We start from the raw sequence: 24,044 nt of genomic DNA, 5'->3' as shown, positions 1-24,044 counted from the left end.
GAATTCTAAGTGGTAGGCCTTGTATTTTTTTTCCCAACAGTGGTAGGCCTTGCATTGAATAATATAAACTTGCATATTCTCTACATCTATTTTCCAAAATTAAGAGTATAAGAAATTGAGGATGAAAAATAGTTCATATCTTCTGCCAGAAAAAAGGAAAAAAGTGGGGGTGGAGAAAAATAGTTCTTTTTTTTGGGGGGGGGGGGGGGCGCGCCGACTGCTCATCCAAGTCCATTTTCCATTGCAAACTTTTCTTCAAAAAGCCTCCTCCTTGCATTGATGGCCTGCACATTCACAATATCACATTCAAAAATTAAAATTAAAATTAAAATTATTCAGCAAGTTCTTACAGTTTAATCTAAATGTCCCTATAGTTTTTTATCAGATTTTTATAGTTTTACTTGATTTTTAATTACGTCTCTATATTTTTTTCCTCTTTTTATCAGTTCGTACAATTTTACTAATTTTTAATTAGGTTCCTGAGTTTTTTCCCCCAAACCAGTCACCTGAAACTACGTAATCTAGACTGCTTAAACGATTGAACTCTGCTCATTATTTGTGAATAATAGTGTGATTCAATATTCAGACCGCTAAGGTACTTAGAGCACACCTAGCACAGAGAGATCTAGCTAAATCTCATTCCTTAAAGTTTGAAACTTTAAAACGACAAAATTCAGTGTGCTTACCTGTTGTTTCCAATTTATACGGCATGTAATGATTGAGAGAAGAACAGTCTGCACAAAACAGCCAAATTGAATGCCAATCCAAAGGCCTTTTCCTCTCAGCTTTACCCAGAAACTCAACGTAGCAGCCAGTGGAATGCCACAAAGATAGTAGGCTCCAAGATTGATATAAGCCCCAATGTGTTGCCATCCACATCCTCTAGCAATCCCTATTCCAAAAAAACACAAATTCAAAAGCAAAAAAAGGGGGGGGGGGGACAGTTCTAGTTTTCTTTTATGTAGTTTACTTATTAAAACTAGAAGATTTATATACCTGTGAGAACACCTTGTAAGCCGTCCAATATAACAGAGACACAAACCAGAGGAGCCATGACAGTCACATAATCAACAACTTCCTTCTCGTTGCTGAAAATATAACCAAAAAGACGACGACAGAAAAAGAGTGTTGCACTTATGACTGTTGTCTCTAACACTGCTACAGACATTGATGCAAGCACAGCCATTCGCGCAGTATTTGGATTGCCAGCTCCTAATTCATTTGAAATCCTTGTACTGTAATCATGAACAAGAATATGAGGCACATAATATTAGTTTATATATATAATATACAGACTTAAGGATGAGTCTGTTGTTTTATAACCTTGCTGCAGCTCCAATTCCATAAGGAATGGTATAGATTGTAGAGAGGGTGTTGAGACTGCAAAAGGAGGATTACAAAATTAGAACAGTCACAACATTGATCTTTTTGAAGCAATGTCACGAGATAAAGTTGGTCGCAAAAGAAAATTGCAGATAATTTAATCTCAGGTTCTGAAACATACCATACAGATAGAACTGAAGTTTCAAGCTGTGGATCTGGCAATAGCCCAGACAGCAAAATCAGCAACTCAAATGACCACCATTCTAGGCTGAAAATAGAAATCAATATGAGGATAGAACATATACAATCTAGAAAAATAAGTCCATGAAAAGGGGGAAAAAGAAAAAGAAAAGAAAAGATAAACTTACCACATCATAACTGCAGAAGGAACAGCAAATCTCAAGAACTCCCCAGTTCCTCTGAAAAGCTCCATGGAAAGAGGAGCTCTTGTCTGTGCACAAGTAGAAGAGAATTTCATGTATAATGCGAGAACAATCACATTTACCCATATCCAAATACTAATTGCCACTGCTGCTCCAACGCTGTTAAGCCCAGACTTGAACACCAAAGCCCAACAAAGAGGAATATAGAGTATAAGAGTGGTACAAGAGCTTATGAGCATGGGAACAACCAAGCTTTGCATCTGGTAATATCTGATCAGAGGTTGCAGAAATGCAGATCCAAAAAGTGAAGGAACAAGCCACGTTGTGAACTTGCCGGCTTCGTGTGAAATCAGAGGATCTTGACCTATGAAAACTAGGATCTTTTCCATGTAGATCCAACCGACAGAAAGTGGAACACAAACTAGTATGAGAGAAAATGTGGCAGTGTATGTTAGCATTCCTAGCTTTTTATACTGCTTAGCTCCATAAGCTTGCCCGCACAGAGTTTCTAGCCCACTTGCCATTCCCACCTGTTTGGCATGTTCAGTGATCAATGAATCAGTTAAAAGAAATGGTAGTAATCTCAGTTTAAAGAAAGAGTCATTAATGCATACGGTGAGGAAAGTAATGTTTATCTTGAACAACCTTACATGTGAGGGGAAAAGGAATTCATTAGCAAAGTAAACAAAATCACAAGCATTCTATTCTTTGATTATGTGAAGAGCTGGCCTTAGAGAGCTTATTATTTTGAAGACTATCCTGCAATGAGATTTTTTGATAAATTATATATATGAAGTTTGATTTTATATTTCAATCCCAAATGCTTGTTATCACTCTGAGTGTGCACGTAATAATTTCCACGATCTTCGGACTGAAGTCGCACAATATTGTCCCCAGTTATTCTAAGTTTCGTATATACTATAATTAATGACGTCAGTCATTTCAAAACTTTGTGTTCACATAAATTTTTGGGTTGATGAGAAAAAAATTATCATCACAAGGAAATAAGGCCAAACAATCAACATCATTTATGCGCAACGTGCAGGAGCCGCTAAGATTGTAAGAAAATCCAACGAACGATATTGAACCATAAAGTTTTTCACACAAGAAGAGAAAACGACAAATGGTCAATTCGCAAGCGCCCACCATGGTTGAAAGTTCGACACGGACCCAACAAAATAATAGAGCACAAAACGAACAAAAATACGGAACGAAGATAAATCGAAGGTGGATTGAAGAATGAAACAGAAATGAAACCGGAAGATAAATCGAAGCGAAGATAAAAGAATAGAAACAATGAGAAGGTTAACGAGGCAAAAAAAAAAAAAAGCATACGAGGAAACTGAAACCGGTGACGCTGGCGATGGAGACGGCTAAGGCGGTGCCGGAGAGAGAGAGCTCATCGAGGTGACCAGCCATCATGATTGAAATAATCTGAAGAAAGAACTGGGAAGAGAGAACAGGAATGACTGGTCCTGCTATGTAACCGATTCTCTTCACTTCTTGACTCCAACTGACCCATGTGAGTAGCCTCTCCGCTTTCTCCTCTCTGTCTTTTGCTAGAAGACTCTCTTCCATCTCTTCCCAGTTATTCTTCTTCCTCCTCCTCCTCCTTCACACAGTCACCGTTCTTATGAAGAAACAAGAGATAGAGCGAGGGAGAGAGACGGGGGGGAGGCTAATGCCAGAGACTTGATTTTGGTTTTGGTCTGTGTGGCAGTGCTGCGGGGATATACAATCACATGCCAGAGTCTCCAATTCAGTTATTTCCATTTTTAAAATTAAATAAGGTCAAATTTTAAAAAAAAATTAAATAAAAAACTTAGGAAAAATCTCATATAAATACCTATTGCATTCTAAAATTCTAAATAAGTCAATCTAATTTCATAAAAGACAAATAACTCTAATTTCATTTAGGATTTGCAGTTTTTGACAATTTACCTACATACTCTTTCTTTCACTCTTTTTTTGTCTGATCAAAGAGAGTTCTTCTCTCTCTCTCTCTCCCCTTCACGATATTTCCAGCGCCCTTTTCTTCCAAAACAATTACAAATCCTCACTTCCAAATCATCCCTATCCAAACTTCCAACTCTGTTTCACTTGTTGAGGATTCCTCTGAACTTTCAATTTCTAAAATTATTTTAAATTACCTCTACGTTTCTCATGTTACCATTCTTCAATCATATAATGGGCTACTTCTCTATTTCTCTAGCTTCATCATACCACTTGAAAAACATATATATGTATTCTGGGCTTTCTCATTCCTTATTTGAATATATGTAATGTAATCGCTGTCACAGGGTTACTGGTTTTTGGTAAATACCATCATTTTAATGGTCAATTCTATTACAAATGTAGTAAATCATGAAAATTATTGTTAAAATATTTATTATGACATACTTTAGGTGTACTTATATATTATCTACTAATTTCTCAAAACATTTACCTCATTGTTTAATTCTCCGAAAAGGTTATACTTGGTGGAAATTGATCAAGTCAATAGTATGAATGGTCAAATGTATTTTTCAAGTTGTGAATCACGTTACATGTCTAGTCAATTTGTCTAACTCAATTCCCCCAAAAATTTGCATTAAATCTGGAAATGACTAATAAATGTTGCAAAACGTGTTATGAAAATGGTCATATGCATTTCATAAGTTGTTGATCACATTATACATTTAGTAAAATTGTCTAAAAATGACTAGTAATAAGTTGCAAAATGCATTACGGAGATAGTCAACTTCATTTTGCAAGTTCTCAATCATATTACATGTTTAGTATTGTCTAGAAATTGCTAACAACAAATTGCGAAGCGAGTTATGGAATAGTCAAATTCATTTTCCAAGCTGTCAATCACATTCCATATTAATAAAATTATCCGGAAATGGCTAATAATAGATTGCAAAATATGTCATGAAAATGGATAAATTCATTTCACAAGCTATCAATTATGCTACATATTTAGTAAAATTATTTAAAAATAGCTAATAACAGGTTGTGAAATATATTATGAAAATTGGTACTATCATTTTACAAGTGATTAGTTATATTACATGTTTAGTAATTTTGTTCAACTCAATCCCTTGAGTTTCGCCTAGTTTGTAAATGGCTAATAACAGATTGTAAAACACGTTATGAAAATAGTTAAATTCAATTTGAAAGTTATAAGTCACTTTACAAAACCTGTTGCTACTTTTCATTTTACTTTAGTGGCAGTTTAGTTTTTTCACCAAACTTTGCAAATCCCCAATTCCTACCTCATACTCATTTGGTCCTTCCACTTATTTACATGACCTATTTGTCTTTTTAAATTTCAAAAGGTATTTTTGGGTCATTTTCTCAAAAACTTAAAAGGTAAAAATAATAATTCTTTATAATTTAGGTAAAATAACATAAATATACCATTTGAAATTCAGAAACCTAAAAGTGTGGTGCCAATTTACCAAATTCCTTAACAAGCATGTATTTGTTTAGATTGACTTGTTTAAGTGTTTATAAGTTATGAACACATTTTATGTAGATTGAAGCTAAATTTTTTTTACATATTTATTTTGTATTTCATAAATTATGATTAAAAAGTTGTGCTTTTTATGTTTTGGTTATCAAAATCTATTTAGATTGTTTAAAGTTGATTTTGTTCTCCGGTAATTTATTCAAAATGGATTTTTGAAAAATATCTTCAAATGTCTAAGCGTTAGTTTAGTTTAGGGAAAGTAATTGCTTTTACGTTTTTAAAAGTGGTAATCAAACACAAATACATATATCATTTAAAAAACACAAATACATATAACTTTTTTGTTTAATAGTTTGTTTTTGAAAAATTAAAATTATTTTTTAGATAAAAATGATAGTATTTAATAGTATGAAAGAATACCCATAGAGTTAGGGTTATGTAGTTATGTTGGATTGAAAAAAAATTAAAAAAATATTTGACAAGTACAATTTTTCAATTTTTAGTCAGAAAGTTATTTCTTAAATTTTTAAGAAGCATGTGCTCCCAACTTTTCAACTTTTTTTTTTAAAAAAATTGTAATAAGGTCTCATAGAAAAAAAAAATACTCGTAACTCCTAAAAAGTCTCAATAACAAATGAAGGATTATCATTTCCTATTCTGATCATATCATTACAAGTTGTTTAATTGTCATTAAAACTTTATAATAATTATGTTTTTTTAAAGATTTTATTGTAATGCTTTCTTTTTTTTTTTAATTAAGGAAAATCATATGATCTTACTCCTCAAATAGTTGTATATCCACTTGTAAGTTTTAACTTTCTTAACCATAATACTTAAATATTTTTAGATTTACTGATAAGACAAATTAGTTGATATTTAATTCATATAGTGGTATTATTTATATTATTTTGGTTTTTGGGCTGTCAATCGAATCGTGGCCCACAAGACAGTCTATTTTACCAGACAAAAGAAACACGTGATTCGATACTCCTCTAATTAAGATGCTTTCATCAAATTTTATAAATTAATAAAAATTTTAAACTGTATTAGTTTTTTATTAAAATATATTATAATTTTTTAACTTTATTTACATTTAATATATATGTTTTAAAAAATAATTATTTATACTATACTCTCTTCATCTCTTTTTTTTTTTTGGTTGCCTATTCAGTTCACCGGAGCTTTGCTTCGACTATATCTGGATCCGACACGCGTCGCGCACCTGGCTGTGGTGGGTGAGTCTCTCAACATGGATTTCTGCATACGCTGAGACTCGAACTCGAGACCTCGCTTAAGCGGTACCAAGCCGCTTACCACTTGGACCAACCCCCGTTGGTTACTCTCTTCATCTCTTATTATAAAATCTAATTTTTTAAATAGGTTTGTTTCTTTTTACAAAATCCTTTTTAAGTTTACCTAGATATTTAATACACCCATCTATATATAGGGGTGTATTTGAAAAAAAAATTATATTTGTTTCATATTAATTGCTTTTAACTAATTTTAACAGTTTTTTTAAACTGTATAATTTAGTTAAAAGAATCTTATAATAAGAAACAGAGTAGTAATATATTAAGAATAAAATAATATATTCATATTAAAAAAATTGGTACGGTAACCATGGGCATTGCTTCTTCCTGTTACTTTGATGGTCCTTTATCTCCGCTCTACGTGGAGCGCACCGTTTCCGGGCAAAGTGAAAATTGGCAACAATATTTATTGTGTAAAAACAGTAGTACAATGTAATAGTTTGAAATTAAGCAACAAAAAAAAGCATTACTGGGGAAAAAAAGACACAGCCACAAACTTCAACCTTAAGTTAATAATTATTGAGATTAAAAAAATTAGGACCTAACATTTTATACAAGGTTAAGCTATATTTGAAACATTTTTTCTAATAGCAATTAATATCTAATTTAATTTGTGATTCATCTAATATCCTAGAATATTTTTTTAATACTAGTAACACTCAGTATTCTAAATTATTATAATTTCTAATCATCATTAGATTACATTCTCTATCAATGCATTCCATTATATTCTCAAGGATCCCATGAACCAAACAGGCCAAAAATAAAATTTTTGCATCCTTGTGAGTTTGGCGATCTTTCCTAAAAATCAATACATAGTATAGAAAATAGATCTTTGGGAAAATTAGGGAGAAGGACCTAAAAAAATTAGTATTTATTAAGAGGGATCTTAAAAATTGTAATTAATTTGAAAGACCAAAAATTAAAATAAAATTTTTACAATTACCAAATTGTCCCTTATCAAATCCCTACATTATCTCCAACACTCTTCTATTTCAATTTGACGGTTAATTATCAATTGAACTTGATTTCTCTCTCTCTCTGTATCTCTTTTTGATGCACCCAAAGTTTTTACCAATAGCAATTATCTTCTTATAAATCTAGAATAAAGAAGACAAATTAAAAGGAATCAACTAGTAGACTATTTATTGGACGGTATGTATATTCTAAACATTAGTTTCCCTCCTTTAGTTTATTTGTACTGAATGTTTTCTTATTTTCTCATGGCCTCTATATAAAGACTTTTTGGATGAATATAAAAGTATATATTTGTACCTTCATTTAATCTCAACTATACATACGTATGAACACAATCACACTACCTATACAAAGCTTCTTAGATGAATATAAATATAGTTCTTTGTGTTAACCAAAATATGAAAATCAAGTAAATAATATCTCTTAGTAACCTAAGCTTCACTAATAATTTTTCCAACCACATCGGAATGAGGGGCAAAATCGCAGTTGCGCAAGCTGAAAATTTTTCCAGCCATATTGGAATGAAAGGCTAGTAGATGTAGATATGAATGACTGAAAAATAGGACTCTATTTTTTGTTAATTGCTGTATTTAGTTTTTAATTTTAATGGGGGGGACAATTTAGTAATTATAAATTTATATTTCAATTGATAACTAATAGTCAAATATTGAGATGGGTCTTGGAGATAACGTAGGGATTTGGTGAGGGATAATTTCGTAATTGTAAATTCATATTTTAATCTCTGGTCCTTCAAATTAATTACAATTTTTAAGATCCCTCTCCATAAATACTAATTTTTTTAGGTCCTTCTCCTCAATTTTCCCTAAATCTTTTCAATAATATTTGATCTGCTAACTCTTTTTTTGTGACAATTTGATTTGCTAACTCTAATTTCTAATATAAGAGCTAGAAAACTAATTTATGGTCATTCAAAAAATTAGTTAAATTAGTTATTTGTAATAAATATATGTTATTTTTTTAAAAATATCTTATCAATCATGTGCATTAAAACTATTTCTTTATAAAAACTCCATGACATTTGTATTTACCATAGGATTATTAGAGGGCAAAGTGGATAAATATTAAAAACTAAATAGATTAAGATCTTATCTTTATAATCAAATTAAATCTATAACCTACTCTGTAAGTAACAAAGGTAGTATTATAAAAGCTAAAAGTCAAACCTTCAGCTACATTGTTATAAGAAACCTGAATTATAAACTCAACAGAGAGCAACCAGAAGGAATCTAAAAAAGAACAAATGGGGTGCTTGGTTCGATTACAAGAATCAGGATTACATGTAATCTTAATGCAAAGGGCTGATTTATTTGTTTGGTTTGACTTTTATAACGTAAATAGGATTACATTTTGTAATATTGATTACCTAAAGTAATGTAAAAGGGATTACACTGATAAAACATGTGAATGAGGATTACAACACGTGAGAATCTAGTAAAAAGACATTTTCTCCCCCACCTCCTTCATAGTCTCCTTGACTATACTTCCACCTGCTCACGCATCCCTTCATCCATTACCCTCCTCCTCCATTTCCATTAGCACCGTCGAGCTTTATCATTATGGGTGTCACAACTTTATCCCTAATGAGTGCTACCACTCCTTAAACTCCTCCTATTCATCAACTTTGCCCCCATCATCAACTTCCCCACTTAGCAATGGTGATTGAGTTTAGGAATTGAGATATTTGGATCTTCCATCTAGACCTTGAAAACTCATCCTAAATTCTCAATAAATACCTCCCATGAAAACGACTTCAAGTGAAAATTAAACCATGAACAAAAGCAAACTAAACAATTTGGATAAAATAGTAGCAGCAAAAAAAGCCATGGCTATTCACTTGAACAAACTTTTTTGGCCTTACAAATCATTAAGTGATGAATCAATTAGATAATGATAGTGCTTGACTCTTTTCATTTGGATCAGAAGGCAATGAAACATATTAATGACATTTAAGACCGGCAATATACATTAACTTTAGCAATCCTCTATCTCGTTTGTCACCATAGTCCTGATTCCTCTTTTGTCTTCCACCCAATGATTCCCTTTTTTTTTTTAGCCTTCCGAATCATGGCTTTGTTTATGTTTCTAGACATTGGCTATGACAACAAGCAATGAAGGAGGAGGAGGAGGAGGAAGGCAATCATGGAAGGGAAGGGGTAAGGAAAAAATGTGATAAGGATATTTTAGTCTTTTTCATTTTTATAATTATTAAAATTTAATATAAAAAATTATTATCTTTTGAGATTCCTAATATTAACCCAAACAAACTTATTATAATTATCTTTACATTACATCATGTTCCCTCCTATTACATTACATTCCATTACTTATGAATTAAGGAGCCAAACAGGCCAAAAGAGTTGCTAACGCTCTCCTAATTACTCACAATATAAAAACTAATTTGATATTTAATTTGGTCTTAAATATAAAATTCTAATTTATATTGTCTCTCATATTTCTCTAGTTTTTTAATATAGTCATTATAGCAGTTATATATATTATAGGTTTTATCAAATAGTAGTTGTAACTAATACATATAGTGCCTATTTGGCATCACTTTTTTTGAGCTTAAAAGTAGCTTATCTTCACTACGAGCCCGATTGGAAGATTTACCATGTTTGGGAGAGCTCATGTCCAATTGGGCTTGTGGTTGATAAGCTGCATGATTGAGCGTTTCAAAATAAGCTCCTAAGAGGAGCTTATTTGAAAAGCTTGTTTTGGACCGTGGTGTGCCAAGAATCATTTCGCTTTTATTTTTCTCTCTGCCATTATTCCCTCATCCACTTTCGTATTTTCTTGACCAAAGCTCTCATTTCCCACGACCTGTCTCTTCTGCCACCCAACAAGATTCGTCACCTCCTCGCCAGAAGACTGGGTGCTAATTCTGTTAGACCCAGATGATCCTGATCACTGGAAAATGAACGAACACAGGTACGTACGAAAATTTTCAATTCACTTCAATTGCATTTCGTTCCTTTTCCCCCCTATTTCTTCTTTTTAGTTTTCTTGATTTTGTGGATTTTTCTTATGAATTGCTAAGAAATTATCATCAGTGACTGATTTCGATTTGCACTTCTTCATATTAAATTATTTTAAGTTTATTGTATTATGTAAAATTATTTTTTTAATCATGTTTCGTTATTTATTAAAACTCATACCTATTTTGGTCATTTTACAACCAAACTTACTTTTACTCAACCATAATCCAAACAACTTTTTACCAATCTCACTTTTACAAACTAGCTTTTCTGAACTACAATCCAAACACAATTTAGCTTATTTAATTTAGCTTTCACCCAACTTCACTTCTCCATAAGCTACTTTTTCAATAAGCTACTTTTTCAATCGCTGATCCAAACAGACCCATAATTAGTAAGATTATCATAGAAAAGAAAATATCTATTTATTATAAATAACTAACTTAACAAACTCTCTTAATCTACTCAATAGTCAACTAGCTCTTATATTAAACACCAAAAGTAGTATTATTTTTTTAATTAAAATAGCACTATAATTTAAATTCGCATAATATTTAAGAAATTGCTTTTTCATTGACAATAAATTTTATCCACTTTGATTTGGCTTATATTGGTTGCTGACCAGATTCCATGTCCAATGTATCCAACTCCCTCTTATCCTTATCTCTACATAAGAAAAGTTTGAGGAAGCAAAATCCTCTATTTCTTCTTCTTGATCGAGTCTTCTTATATAATTTTGACAAATATCTATTTTCGGTTATTTTTAATTGTATCAATAAAAAATTTATTATTTTTAACTGTGAATTGATGCATTTAGTTTAGTTAAGATTGGAGGCTCAAAATAATTATTTCAAGATTATTTTTTAATGATATAAAATTACAATGAGAATTCACACAAGTAAATCGAAGAGAATTAAATAATTCCTTAAATAGTGTATAGATTATCGATAAATTAAATGTTAATTATTTTTCAATAGTTGATAACTTGTATTACAAAAAAAAAAAATTGTAGTTAACATTTGCTATAAACGATCATAAAAAAATTATTATAATTAAGTTAAAGGATCAAAAGATAATTTATTAGTTAATTTTAGTATCCTTGTAAAATGATCTAAGATTTTGAAATTTTAATTTGCAAGCTTTTGAATGATATTCTTTTTATAAAAATTACTAATAGAAGATTATCTATAATTTGAGTTGTGCTCTATTAATATAGTATGTATACAAAGAAAAAATTAATTATTTAATTCTTACAATATTGAATTGAAATGCACCATCTCCAGTCTTAAATATAAAAGCTAATTGACCAATTTAAGTAGATTAAAAAAATAAGCTAAGTGAGTTATTTGTAACAAATGGGTATTGTTTTTTTTCTATAATATCCTTGCTAATTAAGTTTATTGGCTAGAACTACTATTATTAGAAGGACTATCTTAAAAAAAATAGATAAATATGAAAGACAAAGTAGATTAGGATCTTATATTTAGGATCAAAATAAAAATAAAACAAAATCTTATATTAAAAAACAGAGGTGGTATTTACGGTCCGTTTGGTATGAAGGATTTGGAGGAGAGGAGAGGGAGAAGGAGGGGTTTTAATCAATTTTTCTTGTTTGGCAAGATTAAAATTTTAAGAGGGGAGGAAAAATTTTGTAACATTTTCCCTCCTCACCTCTCATCAGCCTCCCCTCCAAAATTGGGAGAATTTAGAAGGAAAGGGAAATATTTTGGCTTGTATTGACTAATATGCCTATATTATTTTTTAATAATTCCATGTTACTCTTTACTACTAAATTGTATGTGACTTGGTATATTTATGGATTCAATCATACATCTCTTCCCCCATTTATATGTTATCAAATATTTAAAAAAAAGTTACTATCAAATATATTTTAATTTCCAAACGTAAATCAAGCATTCAAAACAAAAACATACAAATAAGTCATTTATATCGTTTTTGAAAAAGTTATTTGACCACTCGTATCAACAACACAGAGAAAAATAAAAGCTGAAAAAAATACTCAAATTAAACATATTTACTTCATTAGACCAGATTTTGGATATAAATATAACTATAGTTATTGGATATATAATAATGCTCCAGTCCTAAATATAAGACCCTTATACTAGTATATATAAAGGTCTCATATTTAGAACCGGAGGAATAACTATTAATTATGTATTATCATTATATTTATTTAATTTTGCTAATTATAAAAATTGATCTCATATATTAAATATTATTTATAATCATATTTTATTAATTACTCTATAAAGTTTGTAAAAAATTAATTTAAATTATATAAAGGCAAAGTTGTCCGTATAAAAATATTTTGCTGCCTCTTTCTTTCTAAACCAAATAAGGTAATATTGAAATTCTTCTCCTCTCCTCCGCTTGTATTAATTCAAATAAAATAATATTAAAATCTCTCCCCTCCTTTCCCTCTACTAAAATTTCTCCCCCTATTCTTTTTATTGAGCCAAACACAGCCTTAAAAGTGCCAAAAAATTGGACTTTGCGCTGAGCCGGTAGGATGATTTATGGGGTTCGGAATGTCTCCACTGTAGCGCTTCTGTCCATTTTGCCTCCACTGAGAAAACGACGCTGTCCTTCTAAAATCCATTTTCCTCATTTGTTCAGTTCGAAACTCAACGACGTCGTTTTTTTAGTGGAGGCAAAATAGAGAGAAGTTTCAATGGAGAGGTTCTGAACCCTGATTTATGAGAGCTGCGCTTGAAGCAAATGGGTCCCATGAAAGGGCAATCAAGAAAAGCAGATCAGAAAATGGGATCTCAGGCTCGTGAAATGGAGTTGGAGAGGAGGAATGGCATTAAATGATTATCTGTTTAATGAATCTAGGTGGCACTTGTTGATTGGAAAATTAGATGTACTGAATTTAAGGAACATGGAAAGGTTTGCTCTTATTATAATTAATATTTTTATGCTTAAAATAAATAAATATAAATCACTTCTAAGAAGAAGTTTTGACTTTTGATCCCAAGTATAATCACCTGTAATATATTTAATATTTATTTTCTAATTTTACTCTTATTTAATTCTCATTGGAAAGAGAAGGAAGAGAGAGATATGAGAATGATTTATAAATATAGAGAGAAAACTTTAATAAAGATAAAATTAGAAAATTTTGTCAATTTAATACATTTTTTGGTATGCAAAAAATGTGTTACAAGTGACTTATATTAAAAATTAAAGTAGTTAAAATAAAAAAATTAAAAAACATTTTAATTTATGACATAAAGGATCATATCCATAAAATAAATTTCTTTAAAAATATTTTAATAAGACGTGCAGAATTATAACTTTAAAATGAGTAAGTTTTATTTATTGTGTGCGTATGTCTATGTATAGAGAAGGATTTGGACCGGGCAGAATGTGATTCCCTCGTTATACATAGCTCTTCGTTTTTTAGTTGTTGTTGTTGTTTTGTATAGGTGTCTTCCTATTAAAGATAATTTTATTTAAGACATTATTAGACACTAAATGTAAGCACTTTTTTTGGAAAAATTTTTATAACAGATTCTTTCAGAAATTTTTTTATAATAGATACTTTATTATAATAGATACTTTAAAAATTTTCAAGTTCAGAAGATCCAAACCCAAACTAATTAACGTTAACAAGTCACTCAATATGGGCTATGGAAATTTGCCCCTGGCTAGTAGTTGTGCGCTCATATGAGTCCGTTCTCCAGTAAGAATGATTCATCACATAACCTTCTTCTGGCATCCCTAGCCTGCATTTACAATACCACCAAAACAATTTTAAGCATCACAAATCAAGAACTCAAAAAGACCTAATCATTATGAAGTCATAAAGGACTAGTCTGGGATTAAATATTATAGTGAGATTAATTATCTAAATATCCTTAAAAAATGGGAAAAAAAATCGAAATGACAACAATAATTTAGTAAATAACAACTTTTTGGGCTAAAGAAGAAGGGCTTATGGCCCAAAAGCAACAAAGCAAACGAATAAAAAAAAACACGCCGACTAACTACCCTTCTCAAACATTACTCCCAAAATATCCACCAAAAACACCCACTAACTACCCTCTCCCAAACAAGTAAAATAACAATTCTAATTTATTACTTGCTCCATCCTTTTTTTTATAAGAAAGGGTTAAGGTGCAATTTTAACAACAAAGTTTTCCTGAAAGAGCACTGGGCACCATAACGTTTATTTGGGTGCAAAAATATACATGAAGTTGTCAAAAAGGAGCATCTGGCACCATGCCGTTAATGTCCGTCAGTTTACCGTTAGAGGGGCCCACAAAGTCAGTTTTAAGGTGCATTTTTAACAACAAAGTTTGCATCAAGGGGCATTAGGCACCATGAAATTTATTTGGGTGTAAAAATATACATGAACTTTGTAAAAGGAAAAAAATAACAAAATTCTTCAACCTCCATAAACATCCATTAATTTTATTCTTTTTGGTCTCACCAAATGCTATATTTTCTTTCTGTAAATTTCCACTTCCAAGCCAATCCATCTTTCTCTCATCATACTCAACACACACACTCTCTCTGTCATGTTGTTTTCTGAGCCTCCAAGCCTTTTATATGTATTTAAGCAAAACACATTTTTCCCTTCTAGGATATGAGGTTTATTGCTTACATCCAAGTACTACCTCTAGTCCTTAATATATGATGCAATGGACTAATTTAAGGAGATTAAAAATAAATAAATAAATTACTTTAAAATATTATATTTATTGTTTTTTCTCCAAATAATTTTCTTAGCTTGTAAACTAATATATAATTTAATGATGCATATAAATATTTTAGAGAGATCATGTACTATATGCTATTACGTCAAATAAATAAATAATATAATATTTAAAGTAATTTATTTATTTATTTTAATCTCCTCAAATTAGTCAATCGGATCGTATATTAAGGACTGGAGGTAGTACTCGGGTGCAAAGAATGAATCTCATATCTTAGAAGGGAAATATGTGTTTTGCTTAAATACATATAAAAGGCTTGGAGGCTCAGAAAACAACATGACAGAGAGAGTGTGTGTGTTGACTATGATGAGAGAAAGATGGATCGGCTTGGAAGTGAAAATTTACAGAGAGAAAATATAGCATTTGGTGAGACCAAAAGGAATAAAATTAATGGATGTTTATGGAGGTTGAAGAATTTTGTTATTTTTTTCCTTTTACAAAGTTCATGTATATTTTTACACCCAAATAAATTTCATGGTGCCTAATGCCACTTGATACAAACTTTGTTGTTAAAAATGCACCTTAAAACTGACTTTGTGGGCCCCTCTAACGGCAAACTGATGGGCATTAACGGCATGGTGCCAGATGCTCCCTTTTGACAACTTCATGTATATTTTTACACCCAAATAAACTTTATGGTGCCCAGTGCTCTTTCGGGAAAACTTTGTTGTTAAAATTGCACCTTAACCCTATAAGAAATAATCTCTAACATAGTGCTATATTTAAATATATGAAATAAGTACTCTTTGTCTGAAATGTTAAACTGACCTCTCCACTTTTACCCCATTCTCTGTAGTAAATTTTCACTCCTTATTTCTCATGTGCTCTCTTTACAACCAAGGGCATAATTAAAAAAAATGTATATATCTTGTATATGTATTACTTTTAAGTAAATTTAACTAATAATTGGAATCACATAATTTTGGTAGTTGTTTCTTATAATAAAAGACCGGGAAAGTAAAAGCTTGCAACAACTAAGGAACTAACTCCACAAAAGTGTCTTGTTGAATGTCAATGACAACAATAATTTATTAAGCAACAACCTTAACTTATTAAATGATGACAGCAACAATGTGACAACTAATTTTAATGAGGGCAATTGGGTCATCTTAGAAAAAACTTAATGTTGGAATAATCACTTGGGATTCACAGGAATTAAGTCATTTCGAGGATCATTTTGGGATTTCCATATCTCAGTGATCCTTATATGTCTTTCTCCAATTTTCATTCTTAGTAATTGCTATAAGCTTTTGATGAATCCATAACAAGAAGATGAAAATTAGAAGGTTTACCTGTTGTTCCCAGTTTATACGACATGTTATGATGGCAAGTAGAACAGTTTGCACAAAAGAGCCAAATTGAATGCCAATCCAAAGGCCTTTTCCTCTCAACTTTGCCCAAAAACTCAATGTAGCAGCCAGTGGGATCCCACACAAGTAAAAGGCTCCTAAGTTAATGTAAGCCCCTATGTGCTGCCACCCACAACCTCTAGCAATCCCTGTTCCATTGTTTATTTTAATGTCAAGACTTTAATTCAAACAATGTGCGAGTGATCAATTGTCAGATGGAAATAGGAACAAGTTTCACATTTAATAGATACAGATTGAGGACCCATATATTTAATACTCCATTCAGTCCTTAATATATAAGCTAATTAAGGTCTTAGGGATTGAATTTGGTCTTAATAAAACTACAATTCACCTTATCTTTCATATTGATCGTTTTTACCAAACTAATTTACTTGGCTTATAAACTGATATATAATATAATATTGTACAGGGGTATTTTAGGAAGATCATGTTATATTTATTACAATTAACTAACTTATAGTTGATTTTCTTAATCTAACTAAATTAGTTAAGTGGCTCTTATATTAAAGATTGAAATGAGTATTACGGTTTTGGGTTAACGTGTAATACCAAACCTATACTTGCATACTTTTGTTGTCTCTAGGGCACAACACAATGTTACATAGATATATCTCTATGTTCAGATATACCTGAGAGAACACCTTGTATGCTGTCGAGAATAACGGAGAGACAAACTAGAGGAGCCATGAAAGTGACATAATCAATAACTTCCTTCTCATTACTGAAAGTGTAGCCATAAACATGGCGACAGGCAAAAAGTGTTGTGCTTACAATTGTTGTCTCCAACACTGCAATACACATTGTAACCACTACAGATACTCTTGCAACATCTGGATTCCCAGCTCCTAATTCATTTGAAATCCTTGTACTACACATATACACGGATATTTATGAACAAAGTAACCTAGGTCACATAGCAGTTCACAAGTAAAAAGATAAATAACTGTGTGTGTGTTTTAATACACAAACATATATATATGTATATATATAGGAGTTTTTATACGCTTTTGTTACCTTGCTGCTGCACCAATTCCATAGGGAATACAATATAGAGTGGAAATGGTGTTAAGGCTGTTTAAGGAGAAAAACAGTATTAGAAAATCACAGTAGTAATAATAAGTGAAGTCTGAGAAAATTGGAAGATCACAAACATGGATTTCAGTTCTTAATTAAGCAAGATCTCTGAAAAAGAGTTGTGTTTCTGAAGCGTACCAAATAGATAGAACTGAAGTTTCAAGCTGTGGATTTGGTAATAGCCCAGATAGCAAGATCAGAAGCTCAAATGACCACCATTCTAAGCTGAAATCATCATCAACGTCAACCCAATTCACTATATAGACCTTATTGTTATGAAAATGTGCTTCAAATTTTAAGTGAATCTCCATTTCATAAAAAACCAGACTTTACTAACTTTATAAACCCATATTCTTTCTCTAAATCGACTCACTTCTTCAATTAGTTCTGCATATATTACCCCATAGTCTAAAATCTCTGAATCGTTTCCTATTCATCAATGTTATGTTTGTTCAATCAATAGTTAGGTTGTGCTTGAAGAGGGAGAAATAGAAAGATGAAATTACCATATCATAACTGCAGAAGGGACAGCAAATCTAAAGAACTCTCCAATAGCTTTGAAAAGCTCCATAGAGATAGGAGCTCTAGTCTTAGCACAAGAAGAAGAGAATCTCATATATAACCAAAGAATAATCACATTTTCCCATATTGAAATACTAATGGCCAGTGCAGCACCAACATTGTGAAGCCCAGACTTGAACACCAGAGCCCAACAAAGAGGCACATGGAGAAGAAGAGAGACACAAGAACTGATCAGCATGGGAAGAACCAGGCTTTGCATTTGGTAATATCTAATCAGAGGCTGCAAAACTGCAAATCCAAAAAGTGCAGGAATAAGCCAGATTATGAACTTGGCTGCTTCATGTGATATAAGAGGATCTTGGCCTATGAAGACCAGGATTGCTTCCATGTTGATCCAAATGAGAGACAGTGGGACAGAAACTAGTATGAGAGAGGATATGGCAGTGTATGTTAGAGTTCCAAGCTTCTGATATTGCTGAGCTCCATAAGCTTGTCCACACAAGGTTTCTAGTCCACTTGCCAATCCCAACTGTAACACATGTACAATCAATAATGACTTGTCTTTGGGACAATATATACATATATGTGTGTATGTTCTGACGATGGGTGGGGGGAAGATATTGATCGAGCTTATGTGCTAAACAATGGTAATGAGAATCAACTAGCTGAATCACTTATCAGCATTGTTTTTATGGAATAAAATGTCCTTTCTTTTGTATATCATTGATATTACTTTAAAGATAATGCTAAGAGATTATCCTATTAATATCTATGGATTTTTGTTTTGCTATTATACATATCCTCTAAGGTTTAGGTTGCATGTAGATAATTTCGCTACACTTTAAACTTTTACAATAAACCATCATACATAAGTTTTAATATTTATGCAACTAAATCTTTGATTGCTTGGGCCGCACAAAGACTATGTTGAACTAGGTTAGGTATCAACCTGAAGCTTGATCTGAAAAAAGATTGGGCTGAAAATTTTGGTCCGAGAATCTGTCTAATTTGGTTAGGCCCAAGACCAAGATCGAGTTGGACATAGTCCACAAGGTTACTAGACCGGTCTAGGTTGCTTTTCCATTCAAGTATTTTTTTTTTTATTTAACAAAAAGGCAGCTATTTTTTTTATTTAGACCATACAATCATCTCATGTATACAAAATAAACCAATGTAAATTTGAAAATAAAATAGCAAGCATTAGAAATAATTATATGAGGAAGAAGGATTAGGTGAAAAAATAATATAAATTAAAGAAAATAAATATAGGCACCGGGTTCGAACAAATCATTTGGTCTGAAGAGTCAATTCGGAACATGGTTTGACTCCATGCCCAATGCTGGTCCGGTTCAACCTGATTTTTTGCTCGGGTTGCTTTTTTCTAGGTTGGATTGATTCAGGTTTTTTCTGACTGAGCTTTTTAGACCGGCAATTTTTTAATAGCCTTGCTAATTGGCATCAATATAATATAATACGACTAAGGTTTATTTGTACATAAGGGAGTAAGATTGAAGCTATGACCTCCTACAAGGAGAGAGAGCTTGGCAGTACTGTGCCAATTTGTTTTTAGAGGGCAAGGCAATAATAAATCATTTGATCAAAACTATAGCAGTGCACATCTAATTGTCTATGAAGGGGGCGTAGGGAAATACGTTAAACATTTTATAATAAAAGATGTGGTCCCAAGGCCCAACTCCTAACCTAAGGGGCCTGCATTAACAAGACCGAAACCAAAAAAAACCTGTAAAAATAATGACACGTGCTGGCAAATGTAATAATAATAATAACAGTACCAATAATAATGATAATGATAATGAGATGTCATTTTACTAATTCTGTCTTATTTACTTTTAAGGCTGTACTAATTGATTTTTAAGGGTATGTGTCAATTTATCATTGAATGAAACGAAACCGCCACTAATGAAATGGAACAGAAGGGAGAGGGATGAGATGAAACGGAGCCGATCCCTCCATTGTTTTGAAATTTTATTGGGACCACTATCTGATAATTATTGTCAAATTAGTAGAATGAAATTAATTATAATTATGTTTTTCCAATTTATGATGAGAAAAAAGAGAGGAAAGGACCGTTAAGAATGCAGGTAATTTTGCAAAAGGGAAAATTAATATGCAAATTCTTATAATTTCATCTAATTTTTAATTAAGTCACTGTTATGTTTTTTATCAGTCAGCTAAAATTACATGGACCTGTTAATCTAATTAATTATAAAGTGAAACTATAAAGATATGATAAAAAAATTATAAAACATAATTAAAAATCAAGTAAAATTATAAGGTGTAGCATATTATTATTATTTTGTAATAATATTATTTGTTTCAATCTCACCAAAAAAAAAAATTATTTGTTTCAATCCATTCTATCCTTGACCCCTTAACTTGGGATCTGAAAAAATGGGATTCAGATGGCTAGGACTGAATGGGGAGAGAACTTCTCTGCTTCCGTTATCATCCAATTCCCTCATTAATCAATTTTAAACGGTTATAAAAAGTAAAAGTATAAAAAATTGACCTATTTAGATCAAAGTTTAATGATTTAAATTTATTCATACATTTTTTGTTAATTAATATTAAACTAATATTTTTATAAACATATTAAATCTCAATCGTTTAAAGTCCAACGACAAAAATAAGAAAGTAAAAGAAAGCCAATGATAAGAAAAGTGGGGAGACTCCTTTCACGCTGAAGATGACATGAGGCCATATATATCAAGCCATTCGAGCCTATTTTATTTTTTTAAAAAAATCCCAAACAATGGCACAATCATTTTAGCCGTCCCACCCCATTCCATTCCATTTTGAAAAAACTCCCAAAAACAACCTAAAGAGTACGTGGTTGGGACGATTTTCAAATATGATAAAGGATACTACAAAATAAAAATTATCTACAAGAACAAGTTCATGTTTAAACTTTAAATCCTATCACCGATAGCAACAGATAGCGACCTTCAATAATTATGTTCATGGTTCTGGCAAGGAATAAAGATTTAAAAAAAAAAAAAAAGAAATAGCCAAGTCTTTGATTATTAATTACCAAGTCAACTACGTTTCTATTAAGATTTTCTAACCCAGAATTAAAATATAGAGGAAAGGAAAAATATTTATTTATTTAGAAACACATTAATATATATATGATAAGTTTTTTTCTTGATATTATTAAGTATCTATTATCAATATTCAACAATCAAACCAATATATATATAACTCAGACTCCCAAAAGAACCAAGATAGTTTAGTTTTCAGTCAAAATTCATCTAATTAGTCATTACTTGCTCAATTTTTTCGACTTTTAATTTAGTCAAATTCAATCAAATAAATCGACATTATTAGATGGATTTCATTTCAGACACCCCTAGTTTCCATCAAATAAATTGTATTGCTTTCATAGGATGGTGTGCGCACAATTATATTAAACAAACAATTATTAATGAATAATTATGACGCTGAAAAACCACTTTCGATTAAATTAGTTTGATCTATGGACGAATAATTTAAATAATACTAATAAATTAAAGCATCTAAAGTCAGGGGTGGTTATAGGTAAATTATTAGTATTCTATATTTAAATATATATTACTACATCCGGTCCTTAATATAAGACCCTGTTTGACTTTTATTTTAATTCTAAATATAAGATCTCAATCTACTTTGTCTCTCATATTTATGTATTTTTTCCTAAAGTAATCATTCTAGCAATGGTAGTTCTAGCCAATACACTTAATTAGTAAGGATATTTTAGAAAAGATAACACATATTTGTTACAAATAACTAACTTAACTTCTTTCTTTAATTTTCTCAAATTAGTCAACTAGCTCTTATAATTAGGACCGGAAGTAGTATTATATATACAAGATCAAACTTTATATATTGTGTTTACTTCTTCACTTCATATACTTTCATTTAAAAAGGTCATAAAAGTTGAATTTAAAACCAAACTTTGCCAAATCATAGTGACAACCTGTAATAATTAAAATGAGTGTTCTCCAAAAATATTATAACTTAATTTTCTAAGTGCATTGCTGTAAACAAATCATTCAATGTACATTTAGCAAGTTTTATAAGAGAGTGATAAAACAAAAAAAACAGAGATAAAATTTAATAATAATATATGTCACATCCGCTAACCACCCAATGAAGAAGACCAAAGCACTAAAAAACATCCAGTCATATGCATTTGGTAATAAAATAAATTAGTGTATTAAATCTTTGACTATAGTAGAGAACAATAAATAATTAAAACCTTTATCATAAAAAAAAATTAAGGTGTAATTTTAACCCCAATCTATTTTTCAGTGTAATTTTGCCTCTAGTCATTTTAGTGGTATAATTTTGACCTTCATCTTTTTTTTTTTATGATGTAATTTTACCTTGGGGCAAAATTACACACGAGAAAAAAATTTCAAAGGCAAAATTGTACCTGAAAAATAAATCAGGAGCAAAATTACACCACTAAAAGATTAGAGACAAAATTGCACATGAGTCAAAATTACACCTTAACCAAAAAATAATTAAAACCTAAATGTTTCTTATTCAAATATACTATATATATCAAGAGCCGTACCTAAACATACGGCTGTTTCTTTAATAAATAAGAACGCAAAACAAGCACACATCCACCTGCTTATTTTAGTTCAGGGATATTTGCATTAGTTTTTGAAAAATAATTTTACAGTATAAAAATAAGTATGTGAGAACAATTCTATATCAAATTATATTAAAAAAATGTTTTTTTTAAAGCGATTTTGATGCTTCTCAGACTCTCCCTTCGTTGGACTCCTATAATAGGGCAATTCTTCAAAGATAGGATAAGCACTTCTTAATTTTTTATTATAAGTTATTAAATGAAAAAATATTTTTAAGTAAATTTAATCACTTAACCGCCTCTCCTTAATTAAGTGGCTTGAAAGTTACAACCCTTCAAACAAAGTTACCAGAAAGGAATCAGTTTCTGTAATGAGTCCTATAATTTTAATGGTCTAAATTTAAAATTTGTAAGTAATAATTTTTAAATTAAAAATTATTTTAAAAATATTAATAGTTAAGATATTATTTTTTAAAAAAATTTATACCTATTAAAAAAACCTTTTAAAAAGCAAAAGTATAAACCTCTAGTGAAACTAATTCTTGAAAATCAAGTATTAGTCATGATATTGGTTAATGTAGAATCTACAAATGAGCAGTTCTCACTTATGGCTCGTCACAACACTAAGAAGTCTAGTGTACTCATCCTTCTAATGAAATCTAAACTATCTAAAGTGTTCACATTTAAAATTTCTAATCTGCAATTTTTTAAATGCTCCCGAATCAGTGGCGGTGCCTATCACTGACAATGTTGCCCTAAGAAGTAAGAAGTACGCTCACACCAACTTATACTAATTAGTGTCCAATTTAACTCAAATCCACATTGAATGGTTAGCGAAGAGGATAAATATCATAAGTTTAATGTTAAAAGCTAAGTACGAAGGGAGAAGATAGAAGAGAAGAGAGTTAGTGATGAGAAGAGAGGAGAAGCTTACAAGAAAGCTGAAGCCAGTGACGCCAGAGAGAGAGATAGCCAAGGATGTGCTAGAGAGAGAAAGCTCACCCAGGTGACCAACCATCATAATCGAGACAACCTGAATCAGAAATTGAGAAGAGAGAACAGGAATCATGGGTCCCGCGATGTAACCAATGATCTTCACTTCTTCCTTGAAGGTCCTCCATGTGAGCAGCCGGAAGCTTCTAGAATTATTGTCTCTTTCTGTTTTCTTCATCACCAGGCTCTCTTCCATCGTCCTATGTTGTCTCTCTGATCTTTCTTCAGAGTATTTTAATGGCGGAAAAATGAATACGCAGAGAGAAAGAGAGAAGGGAAGGGGGAAAGATACTGAT

At 31.1% G+C, this 24,044-nt stretch overlaps 2 protein-coding genes across 4 annotated transcripts; both read right to left on the bottom strand.

Moving 5' to 3' along the window:
- On the bottom strand, positions 1 to 23,720 carry LOC114716933 (protein DETOXIFICATION 12). 3 transcript variants are annotated; one of them, XM_028902008.1, is made up of 9 exons: positions 23,711 to 23,720; positions 18,163 to 18,169; positions 3,042 to 3,253; positions 1,692 to 2,236; positions 1,505 to 1,591; positions 1,324 to 1,380; positions 997 to 1,235; positions 687 to 892; positions 1 to 284 (listed from the first exon to the last, which is right to left on the bottom strand). In XM_028902008.1, exons 3-9 carry the CDS (start codon positions 3,126 to 3,128, stop codon positions 222 to 224), a joined length of 1,284 nt encoding a protein of 427 aa, XP_028757841.1. In that variant the 5' UTR covers positions 3,129 to 3,253; positions 18,163 to 18,169; positions 23,711 to 23,720; the 3' UTR covers positions 1 to 221. The 3 variants fall into 3 exon arrangements, with proteins under 3 accessions (XP_028757841.1, XP_028757840.1, XP_028757842.1); XM_028902007.1 differs by lacking the exons at positions 18,163 to 18,169; positions 23,711 to 23,720 and having other exon boundaries at positions 3,042 to 3,479; XM_028902009.1 differs by lacking the exons at positions 18,163 to 18,169; positions 23,711 to 23,720 and having other exon boundaries at positions 3,056 to 3,136.
- LOC114716932 (protein DETOXIFICATION 12-like) lies at positions 13,995 to 24,044 on the bottom strand. The gene is made up of 7 exons (XM_028902006.1): positions 23,690 to 24,044; positions 18,140 to 18,684; positions 17,772 to 17,858; positions 17,574 to 17,630; positions 17,189 to 17,427; positions 16,482 to 16,687; positions 13,995 to 14,196 (listed from the first exon to the last, which is right to left on the bottom strand). The coding sequence occupies exons 1-7, from the start codon at positions 23,942 to 23,944 to the stop codon at positions 14,134 to 14,136; spliced, it is 1,452 nt and encodes a 483-aa protein (XP_028757839.1). The 5' UTR covers positions 23,945 to 24,044; the 3' UTR covers positions 13,995 to 14,133.

Source organism: Neltuma alba, unplaced genomic scaffold (genome assembly GCF_004799145.2).
Source record: "Neltuma alba isolate B1F8T4 unplaced genomic scaffold, ASM479914v2 tig00011698_pilon, whole genome shotgun sequence".
Taxonomy (NCBI): domain Eukaryota; kingdom Viridiplantae; phylum Streptophyta; class Magnoliopsida; order Fabales; family Fabaceae; genus Neltuma; species Neltuma alba.
Note: the sequence above shows the minus strand (reverse complement) of the source record. Positions and strands in the feature narration are given on the sequence as shown.

Coding starts and splice junctions, on each gene's coding strand:
- LOC114716932 (XM_028902006.1), bottom strand. CDS start 23,944: ATGGAAGAGAGCCTGGTGATGAAGAAAACAGAAAGAGACAATAATTCT. Junction 17,428..17,573: donor GGAATTGGTGCAGCAGCAAG/GTAACAAAAGCG, acceptor GTATATGTGTAG/TACAAGGATTTCAAATGAAT. Junction 16,688..17,188: donor CATACAAGGTGTTCTCTCAG/GTATATCTGAAC, acceptor ACAATGGAACAG/GGATTGCTAGAGGTTGTGGG.
- LOC114716933 (XM_028902007.1), bottom strand. CDS start 3,284: ATGGAAGAGAGTCTTCTAGCAAAAGACAGAGAGGAGAAAGCGGAGAGG. Junction 2,237..3,041: donor TCACCGGTTTCAGTTTCCTC/GTATGCTTTTTT, acceptor CATGCCAAACAG/GTGGGAATGGCAAGTGGGCT. Junction 893..996: donor CTTACAAGGTGTTCTCACAG/GTATATAAATCT, acceptor TTTTTGGAATAG/GGATTGCTAGAGGATGTGGA.